Genomic DNA, 11,306 nt, shown 5'->3' with positions numbered 1-11,306 from the left:
CTTCCATAGCTTGTCGCGCGTCCGTGGGGCTTCGTTGTCCACGAAGTGCAGGTCGCGGAGGATATCTATGCAGCGGTTACGGGACATGTACCGCCCGAAGTTGCCCGCGGGCACGGCGCCGTCCTCCACCATCGACCAGTGCGCCGCGAAGCGCCGCTGCTGAGGACACAGCATGCGAGCGACCAACAGACCTACTACGTGTAGGATCTCATGCGTGTCGTACCCCTTCTTGGACTAGAGGCGCCTGCGGATCGGCTGGACGGTCTCGCGCCGGCCCTCCCGCTGCCTCGCGTGCTGCTCTTCAGCTCGTCGGTCGACTAGCTGGACTGCGTATCTGTTAGTCTGCTCGGTGATGGCGACCCACAGCGACTTGGGCATGAAGTACAAAACCGTGAGCACCGGCGAGTGGCATACCTCCCGCAGCTCCGCCACTGGATGCGCGTCCTCGCCGTGCATGCCGTCGTACGCGGTCATCCCCCCCCGTCCTCGAACTCGGACGACGGCACAGTCCACTGCATGGCTCGAAGCGTCTCCTGCCGCGCCTTGATAGGTCGCTTGTCCTGGTCGCTGGCCCCTACCATCAGGGACCCAATGAATGCCTCGTCGATTTCGACACCGTCACTATCAGAGACAAAATCATCATCAAGGTCATTGTATTCACGATCCGGCTCTTGGTCGTCATCCTCGATTTGTCCGTCGTCACTGTCCCCCGAGCTGAAGCTCTCGTAGTCGCTGGAGTGTTCATCGGCGGCCAAGTAGTTCACGTCAACCTTGACGCGGCGACGCAGAACTACCCGCGGCTCGTCCATCTTCTGCTCCTCCTCGCTGTCCGGGTCGGAGAGTTGCCGCAGGCTGGCGGTCACCGCACGCTCTGGCTCGGCCGGCTGGAGCACGCTCTGCGACAGTCCGAATGCCCTGATCACCTCTCCCTGCGAGAGCTCGACCGGCGTCGGCACGGCGGCGTCCTCGTTGTCGATCGCCTGTCCGAAAAGTGTGTCCAGTGTGCCCTGGGTGAGCGTGACGCTCGTGTCGACCTGGGACGGCCACGCGTCGTCGTCCGAAGTGTTGGCGTCGCGCTCGTCGTCGTCCGATGCACTCAGGTGCAGCGCGCTCTCATTCTCCTCGATCTCATCCTGCGTGTTCTCGTTCTCTTCGGTCTCGTGCTGCGTGGTATCAACCTGCTTGTGCTGCGCGGTCTCGTCCTGGTCGTTCTTGTCCTGTGCGTTGTCGTCCTGCGCGTTCTCGTTGAGCAGACCCGAGATCAGCGCATGTGCCACGATCGCCGCCTCGCCGATGAAATGGCTGCTGCCATCAGGAGTGGTGTACGTCCAGTCGTTCGCCAGTCCGCTGGGCCGCTTTGCCGTCCAGCCAGCCGTGCACAGCTGCCGCAACAGGTGGGGGAAGTCGACGTCGTGGGTGGCGGCGGCGGCGGGGGCCGTTCGGCGGCTGGCACGGATGCGCACCATCAGGCAGATCCGGAAATGAGGAGGTCCGGTCCACTCAACCTTCGGACGTGCTCACTGTTCCCCTTCCCCTCCTCCGTCATGTGCTGTTTCTAAACGAGCGATTCTGACCTCTCCGATCTTATTTTCTCAAAATGACTTGGTTAAAGTATGGCCCGAGCCATTCCCTGTCCCTGTTGTTCCAATGTCGTAACTTACGACATAGCAAAAAGAAAGATGTCGTAAGATACGACGTTGGGAACCAGGGGGTTAACAAGTGATCGGTTGTCCTCTTGATTTTCAACCAACCCAAGTCTTCTGACGAAGTTACAGGGGTACAATTATTATCAGATCGTTTTGACAAGTTTACACGGCCGGCCTAGAGTAATCGCTATCTTCTGTCAAGTTTTAATAGGTTGCTACGGCCGAAGGTTAGCTGAAGATAAACGTCAAAGTATGTTGCCAGCCCTCTTCTACTTGTTTCTGGTTCGGCTTGAAACATCTTAATGTCGTCATCATCGCCATTGTTTATCCTCACTAGGTTATTTCTTGATTCATCCGTGTCGACGGTCTTGTTCATCTGTACAACCGTGGGCCTCTCCTCCACCACCGCAGCGTAGCTATGATTCCTTTCGTGTTCGTCTAGCTGAGTTGAACGCGATACATTAACCTTGGGATTCCCTTGGTCATATGCACTATACCCTTTTGTGTTCTCCACGTAGCCGTGGAACATACCCTTGGACCTCGTTTCTTCTATTTTTGTGCATCTGGGATCTTTCAAATGAGCATACCTATGTGATTCGAGTACTGGCTTTTGCTTGAGACCAACTCGTACGGAGTTCTGTCGGCGTGCGCGGTATTTGTGGTCCTGTTGATGACGTACACTGTTGTGTTGACAGCTTCCGCCCACCATAGAACAGTTACGTCCTTGTAGTGCAACATAATTTTAGCTTTCTCCATGATGGTGCGGTACATCGGCTCAGCCACACCACTATGTAGTTTTGTAATTCACAGAAAACGTCGTTAGTGTGGCTTCGACGCAACAGCACAACAATTCGCCGAATCAGGTCGGCATTGTTGGGCTTGCGCAGGGTTCGTTGGTTCCCTTTGCGTTTCTGCCCAGCTGGTTCCAGTTGCGTCTCCGCTTTCGCTGGGTACCAAAATCCAAACAGCTTCAGAAACTTGTCTGAGCGGGGTAGCTACAGTTACTCAAATCCTGTGACCTCCACCAAAGGATGGACGTCGGTGCGCGTGCTCGTTTACATATTACCGAGAGCAGGGTACACTCAGCTAAAGGATTGCGGTGTCCTGGGTTGTACAGACCCGCCGACCCGTCAATTCGACGAGGCTTGTCTGGAAAAGATATACTAAATCATGTCGGCTCGGTTCTTGTAGCATTTCCGCGTTTGTGGCTTTTTTTATGGTTTTATGCGTTTTATGTGCATTCTTAAGGCAATTTTTCCTTTGATACCTCAAACGCGGAAATGGTACAACTGCTCCATTTTTGGCTCGAGGATGCGTGTTTGAGGATTTGTAGAGCCTCAATGAGGATCTTCCCGTGTTACGAGAAATCGCAGCGAGAGTTAGTTTTTTTTATGTCCCGGTGTCCTCTTTGAGTGAAATTGCGACCCTGGATTTAACATGAAAGGCTAGACGGTGAGTGGATGGTGGTACCGCATAACACTTCTCATAGAGCTCACCACAAGTGCACACAATTTGCGGTGCCCGTGATGTTCATAAGAAAGGGCAAGAGCAAATGGCAAGCAAAATGTTTCGGCTACCATCCGGTAAATATCCAGTTAGAGTCAAAGACATGCAGGCTGCGCCTGAGCATCGCAGCAACTTCGTCGCCTGCCAGTCGCCTGCTCAGTGTTGGATTGACCGCGAAGCGAATTGAGGGAGTACTGTGTGTCCTAAGAGGGTTGTCGCCATTACTGTGGTTAATTCCCCGTCCAACACGAGAAGGTGAGCGAGAGCGTTTTTTTTCTCCAACGTCTATTCAAGGCCTAACGAAAGCTTTGATGTTTGTCTGCGCAGGTCCTGTGAAGACCTACTACCGTAGCTTAACGGAAAAGTGCCTACGGGCGGATGGAGGTTCGATTCCTCCCGGTAGTCTCATTCGATCGACGGTCAAGTCTCAAGCTTCGCCTTCATCGTCTGCCTCGAAACCGGCGTCGTGAATCGCGTCGCTGGCGCTGTTGTCGAGCTCGCTGTGCTCGATGTCGAAGGCAGGGTTGATGGAGACGGATGGGATGCTACTATCCTGCAGACGTCGGATGAGAGAGCCCCAGTCAGGTTCGGATGGTGGCATGCTTGGGGACAGCAGACGCGCGATGGCCATAGAGTTGGTACGGGGATGCGTGGGCTTGGCTTTCATGAAGCCGTTGACGATGATGTCATGCGACAGCGATTCCCACGCAGCCCTAATCCAGCTCACCTCGTCACGGCGCGAGGGCGGCGTCATCTTGAAGGGCACCCCAGGTCCTGCGTCTTGAACTTGCTGCAGTAGAAACTCCACCCACTGCTTTCGTATCGCCTCTTTCAGTGGGCGATTCCAAGCGACGTCGGCGGGTTGGCAGACGTACGTGTAGCCCGGAGGGACTTTCATGAGATCGACCTTGATCAAGCGGGCAAAGATTACCACGTCCCGGGCACCCCGTCAGCTCGGAGTTCATTCACCCAACGCACAAGCTGCTCTTCTTCGAGCTTGGACATCGTGGAGCTGGTACCAAAGCTGCGAGACCGTCGATGAAAACGCTTCCCTTGTGCGCAATGGCGCTCGATAACCACCCTGGCCTTCCTCCAGGCGTACACTTGGCGTCGCTTGGAGTGATATTTGCCGCCAGGGAAGAATTTGGAGACCGTCGAGACCAATGTTGACTTCTCTAAATGCTTCAGGACTCGCAATTTGAACCGCTACACGTTTGTATTGCTTTGGCTGAGATCCATCATTGTCCCTCAGACGTGTTCGACCAGTTCGTGCCATCACGCTCAGCAAAAACACACAATGAGTGCTGAAATGCTGTAAGGAGCTTCGGAATGAATGGCTGCTACCGGTGCTGTTATCTTAAATTTGTGCTTGGTATTGTATTTTTCGGTTGTGTGCTTTATGAGAAGTGGCACTAGGTGGTCCACTTTTAATGCAACTTGATTGGCTAAGACAAGGTGAGCTCTATGAAAAGTGTTATGCGGTACTTTCAAAGTTACTTTGTTGTCCCGTTTATTTGGCTCGCTTTTTTTAAAGTGGGGCAGCCGATCCTCCACTGGACGGTCAGTTGCCCACATTTTGTTTTACCAGCCAAGCAAAATGAAGGATCGGCCAGCCAGTCTACCGACATTAGTTATCATCATCCAATGTTTATAAGCGATTGAACGTGTCCACTGACAAAAGCATGCTGGCACCGGAGGAGCCCCACAGCGACCCGTCTGGCGTTGCTGTCAGAGTGTGGGGTATTTGGCGGTGTCGAGATCAACGTCACCTTGGCTGGCGTGTGTCAAAGTATGAACAAGGATGGCAAGCCAGTCGTCCGATACTAGACATTCGTCGTCAAGTGGCCCAAGGTCATCGCGATTGAACCCGTGACATCCTCCTTCATATTGGCCAATTGTTTTTCTACAGTTGAATCTGTGCTAGTTGCTTTTTGTATGTTCAACAAGTCCAAATGACCAAATTTCGTAATTTGGGACCTACAAACCCAAAATCCTACTGGGAAACTTAAGATTAATGTCACCACTGGAGGTGGCGACCGCCTCTTTCTTTCACCGCCATTGCAACCAGCAGCAGCAGCTCTTTCGCTCGCAGTACAAGAGGTAGGCCCACCACCATCGCTACAGCAGCGTGGGCATATTACCACACTCTGAAACTCATGCACTTCCTGCAGGAGCAACCGCACTAAAGGCCTCAAGATCCTCCGGTACGTCGAGATCCATGCGCTAATCACTTTGTAGTATATGCCGAAGCTGACACTTCCTCGCCCCCTGGTAGCTGCTTCCCACACTGCTGCCCTGAGCACATCGACCGCGGCTACTGTGGCACGTCGCTGAGTGTGAGTGTGGAGCTGGAGTCTCGGCAACCAGGCGCCAGACCGACAGATGAGCCGCCCAGCGAGGCGTTAGCCGTTTACGCTCGTTTTGAGGCCGTGGACGACGACAGCATTGGACCCGGGGAGTACATGGAGGCTGCCAAAGTCGATCTTGGCACACAATCCGAGGCAAATTTGGGCGGGCAGTGGCTGGCTGGCACACTTGAGACGCAGTCGGAGCTTTCCCCCACCACACACAGCAGACAACATCCAGACAAGGAAAAGCGACTCATTTTCCATTTGAACAACAAGCCAGCCTCGCTCTGGTACTACAGCTGGGAAAGTGGTACTAACAAAGCCCAGAGGTCCATGAAGCACGTTCTCAAGGCCTACATCCTTGGGCGCTGTGCTGTCGATCGAGAAGATAACTTAGTACCTTCCACGAGCCATTGCGCGAACACGCAGCTCTATCACGTGCTGCACGTCGTAACTTCGCCGAGGTTCACTCTGATATCCTACCGCCGCGCGTTACCTAAGCCAGATACAAGAACATCTTCGCATTGGGCAGTTCCAAAAGATGACGTTGCAGAGCTTGCGGGGTCTACTGAGTACGGACTCGATTCTATCAACGACTTTCACTCACACTCGCGTACTACCGGACGTGCACATTTGAACTCTTGGATGGCTACAGCCTCGGAGACTACGGACCGGGAGAGATCTTCCTCGCAGACGTCAGAACGCCCAGCACACTGCGAATACTCTACAGAGACCAGTGAACTGTTTGAGGAACACATTGGGTGGGAAAGCATGGACTCTGCCACTTTGTCGATGTCGAGGAATTTAGCGTTGGTACACTCGTTCCTGTGCTGGGTGCCCCTGAGAGCGTATGCTCCTTTTGTTGAGGAGCTTGCGCTGATACTTGATCTGAAGCTGCAAGAATCGGTTGGAGACGGATGTGGTAATGCTGGGGGCCGCAATTGCTTTACCAGGCTCCTGTTTGATCAAGCCAAAGTTGAAAAGGATAGAGGCCGGATCCCAACCGAGTTAGAGGCCTTACTACGCGTGCTTACACAAGCAACGCTATGCCTTTTCTCGGCAGAAACCCTGGCATGGCTGCGTGCCTTCTTTCGCCAGTATGCCGGGTCAGCCCTAGACAAGCACGCGCTCCATGATTGCTTTGTGCTTTTCGTGCGGGAGCTACATGAACAAGTGAACGCGCAAGTGAACGCGCGCACAGAGCTGCAGAGTTTGGATAACGTCGCTGAGGAAATCATTGCTGCCGTCTATTCCAACGAGTCTTTCCACGCGCATCGCCCACAAGTGCGCGCGATCCTGAATGGCCAGCGCTTTGCAGGTTGGACAGCATTTGTGGCGCAGATGCGAGAAGTGTACATCAACGTGTCGGTATGTCAGAAAGCGCAGGTAACTACGACTCACGGTCCTGGAATGCGTTTTGCTTTGGCGCATCCGGCAGGAAACTCCATCGAGAAAGTCTGGAACGGGGAATGGCTCCTGGACGTGAATGAAGCCTCGTGGAAGTCCAGCGAGCAAGCCATAACGAGTCAAGGTAGTGGGTACAGTAATAGTGAAACGAATGGTGTTACTGGTGGCGGGATCTCCTTGCTCACCATATTTCAGGTCACATCGCAAATCGTGCGACTTGAAATCGCGCTGGACGTGCAAACGCGCACGCTGTACATACGTTCGACTCAGGGGGTGGCAGGTCCGTTAGATTGCATGTGCGTGGTGCTGGACGGCAAAGATCGCGTGTTCTCGCAGTTTCCGAACGGAATGGCGTCATGCATTGATGCTGGTGCACACGGGGATTACGTGGGCGAGATAACGGCGGGGCAATCGGACAAACTGGTGGTTCACCTGCAAGTCTTCGAGTGGTCTGTGAGAGGAGACGGGCTTTCGTACAGCATGCATATGAGCATCGAGTGTGAGGGTAGTCGTCTTCTGTGCGTCAGTGGTGACGTGCTGGCGACCACAGCAACAGCTTCGCTCACAGCACAAGATACCTCAGTCTTCAGGGAGATGTCACTGCGAGAAAAGCGCGAGGCTGTGACGAATGCGCACGCGAGGAAGGTGGAAGAGAGCCACACTATCGGTTGGGATACTCTTGGCGGAACTGGGCCGTGGGAAGAGCGTGGCAAGTTTCAATTGAGCTATTCGAAACTCTGAGCGGCTCTGTTCGGGTCCGACGCTTATTGAATCTGTAATTGAATCGACTGTCCACCATCGTAGGACGTCATTCCGGATCTGCGACTCAATGCAGAGAAGTTGTCTCCGCTCTCGGTCGAGGTGTCCTTCTCAACTACATATGGCTGAAGGAAAACAAAACAATGACACACACGTTTTGAAAACGAATAAAGAGAGCTAGCACACCTAACTGGCAGAGCCATTGCTCACAACGCATGAGCCTCGCTGGAGTCGCTGAGTCAGAAAAGTTCACAGTAGAGACCCAAGTTGTCGTTTGCTTGGACTTGGTTTTGCTTCACTCGCATTGCTGCTCCTCGAAATATTCACGCACTAGATGTACCGCTATGGCCGTTTGCGAAACAATACCTTCCAGAGTCATGATCTTACTTGAATGGTGCTCGCAGATATACATACTTGCCCGCCTTGTCCAAGATAATACCTCCGACGATGGACGAGGTCAAGTTCACCACACATAACCGCGCCAACCGACGAGACAGACACACCTCACATGTTATCATTCTCTTGCAGTTCCTGCGCTCTATCGCGCTGCGGGCGGGTGTCAACTCCGACGGGATAAAAGCAAACTCCGCATTTGCATCTGCGCTGTCGCGTCGCGATGAAACAATATCTCTGTAATATATAATAATCGTCCACTTTGTTGTACATCAGCTCGGATTTGTCTTCGTGATAAGTTGTCCCTTTGATCGCTCGTTCACTTCCTCCTCTGACGGAGACATGGCGATCAATACAACTCAATGTGACCAACAGAATGCCTTATCGGTGGACGCACATGATCTTCTCCGTCCTCCCGTGCACTGGGGCATACCAGCCTGTAGTTGACACGGCTGTCTGTGCTTCCAAACGCGAAACGTAACCCCCACGGTGTTCCTTCGACTAGTTCGATCATAGCTTGCTGTATCTTCTCTTGGCTACCTTTTGTAGGCGTGCTGTGTTTACACGTGCGGAAGCCGGCCCTGCAAGAGTGAAAACGTCCATAACCGTTCGATGCCACACTCATTACTACGCCAAATCTCACACGGTACTCTTCTCACGGTGCTTGAAAGTCAATCCAAAATCACTCATAGCCTAGCTTGGCCCAGCCACTCCTGCCACCATTTCAAAGTCGGTCCGTGTCCACCAACGTCTTCGTACAACCCACAACCAGAAACGCGATCGATAGTATCCGACACTGCCACACCAGGACTACATACTCTCAGCCGACAGCCCATTCCAAACGAAGGCTGATTTTGTCGTGTCAGATACCGCTCACGAACGTGATCCATAGCGATGAAATCAGATTGCCGAGGCGCAAGATAGTTGTCGTTGTCGTGCTGACGAAAACCTTCAGCTTTCTTCACTACGAATCGTAGTACTTCGCAGTAGAAGAAGTAACTCCTCAGACACACTGCAGCACTGAGCTGACTCGGCACAGCAATCCAACCCAACGGTAGATGAACGCGTCTTCCTGGGTTTGCGCTGCCACTTCTGCAAGATGCAGGAGCTCCATCTCACGAGAACGGGGTCGTGGCAAAGCAGTCCACGAGTCAGCTACATCAAAGGGGCCCCACTTCCACCGTAAGACGCGACAACACGCCTGTTGCCCGAGAAGAATCGTCACAAAAGCAAAGGCACCGCATGCACATACGCCGCCGTCTTCACCCGCCCGATTATTCTGTCTCAGTCCGTAGCTGGATGGACTCGCTCGCGGCGATCAAATGTCTACACAGGTGCAAAGGTAAGAGAGTCCGAGAACAGCTCGCAGCACCACATTTTCCCGGGAAAACAAAGCCCCGGACCCCCTAGCTTAGGCTCATTCCTTATCCAGCTCGACCCCGTGCCATCGGGACAAATGTCTGCTATTTAACTCTGTCAAAGCCGAAGATGCAGCAATAACCACGAACTTGGACGTAGCCGTCATAGCCATAATGTCCTCGGACCAGTTAAGACCCCCCCCCCCCTCTAGCAGATGGAATTTGCCGTTCATTCTTAATGCCTCCAGTCCGTGAAAGACTCTTCACTCGAGATCATACGAGTTCAATGCCAATTGGCACCTGCCACCGTCAAGCAACAGACGTAATCCACGCAGCGCTCGTCGTATTGGATGGCATTTCGGTCATGATCTGGCGCCTGGGACTCCAATTGACGACCACGTCTGCTGGTAGCTGCGAGATGCAGCCCTTCTATTGAGCTAGAGAGAGGTCCTGCCACCGAGACGCAGAGGGCGGATGCTTGGCACAGGGCTGTGCATGGGGGGATCACCTGTCGACGTGCAAGGCTGCAGTCGGATCGGGTCCAATAGGGGCCGTCGGTGGACAAACAGAGACCTTTTGGGACAAAACAGGACGTGAGGTCCCATTTTGTGGGACTATCATTCGAGTATGGAAGTATAGTGGAACCAAGCGAGTACTGGAATGGGTACCTCTGCCTTCTTGCTTCCTTGGACTCTGATCGCAGCGTCCACGAGCAGCAGTGGTGATGGCGGCAAGGCGCTAGAATAGACAGACACTGCAGGTTGTATGCAGTGAGATGCGGCAGAGAAGAGAGAAAGTGCGGTCTGTCGAAGATCCTACAATGGTGGAAGTCCTGCTAGGCAAGAAAAGGCGTTTTACAATTGCTGAAGACCTGCCAAGCAAAAAATATGTGATTTCCGCGTAAGCGATGTTGGTACGGTGTCGACATTGTATTGCTCGAGATCTTGTATAATCGAACAGCCCTCTGTGTTGTACTGTACAAGCTGTACAGTTCGCAGTGTCGACATTGATTTTGTATACGTGCGCTCGAGTACCGGCACCTTCTGGGCATTATTGGCGCCCTGGTAACAATCCCGTTCCCGGAAATGTAAGACTACAATCCGATCTCGACCCAACCTGAGCACCTACGAGACCCGAAAACTTGCTCTTCTCCTGGACAGGACTAAAAGAACTGATCCTCTGCGCTACATTTGTGGGTCTGGACAGGACTTAAAGAACTGATCCGCTGCGCTACATTTGTAGGGTCTTCGACAGACCGCACTTTCTCTCTTCTCTGCCGCATCTCACTGCATACAACCTGCAGTGTCTGTCTATTCTAGCGCCTTGCCGCCATCACCACTGCTGCTCGTGGACGCTGCGATCAGAGTCCAAGGAAGCAAGAAGGCAGAGGTACCCATTCCAGTACTCGCTTGGTTCCACTATACTTCCATACTCGAATGATAGTCCCACAAAATGGGACCTCACGTCCTGTTTTGTCCCAAAAGGTCTCTGTTTGTCCACCGACGGCCCCTATTGGACCCGATCCGACTGCAGCCTTGCACGTCGACAGGTGATCCCCATTCACAGCCCTGTGCCAAGCATCCGCCCTCTGCGTCTCGGTGGCAGGACCTCTCTCTAGCTCAATAGAAGGGCTGCATCTCGCAGCTACCAGCAGACGTGGTCGTCAATTGGAGTCCCAGGCGCCAGATCATGACCGAAATGCCATCCAATACGACGAGCGCTGCGTGGATTACGTCTGTTGCTTGACGGTGGCAGGTGCCAATTGGCATTGAACTCGTATGATCTCGAGTGAAGAGTCTTTCACGGACTGGAGGCATTAAGAATGAACGGCAAATTCCATCTGCTAGAGGGGGGGGGGGTCTTAACTGGTCCGAGGACATTATGGCTAT

At 53.3% G+C, this 11,306-nt stretch overlaps 1 protein-coding gene across 1 annotated transcript; it reads left to right on the top strand.

The window, feature by feature from the left end:
* Nucleotides 1–5,166: 5,166 nt before the first annotated feature.
* Nucleotides 5,167–8,302, top strand: KRP23_13547 (uncharacterized protein; the record flags this gene model as incomplete). Its single annotated transcript, XM_067884272.1, has 4 exons — nucleotides 5,167–5,252; nucleotides 5,324–5,356; nucleotides 5,428–5,488; nucleotides 8,195–8,302. The coding sequence occupies 4 exons, from the start codon at nucleotides 5,167–5,169 to the stop codon at nucleotides 8,300–8,302; spliced, it is 288 nt and encodes a 95-aa protein (XP_067738305.1).
* Between the last annotated feature and the right edge of the window lie 3,004 nt (nucleotides 8,303–11,306).

Source organism: Phytophthora ramorum (assembly GCF_020800215.1).
Source record: "Phytophthora ramorum isolate Pr-102 chromosome Unknown Phyram_PR-102_s0018, whole genome shotgun sequence".
In the NCBI taxonomy this organism is placed as follows: domain Eukaryota; phylum Oomycota; class Peronosporomycetes; order Peronosporales; family Peronosporaceae; genus Phytophthora; species Phytophthora ramorum.
Note: the sequence above shows the minus strand (reverse complement) of the source record. Positions and strands in the feature narration are given on the sequence as shown.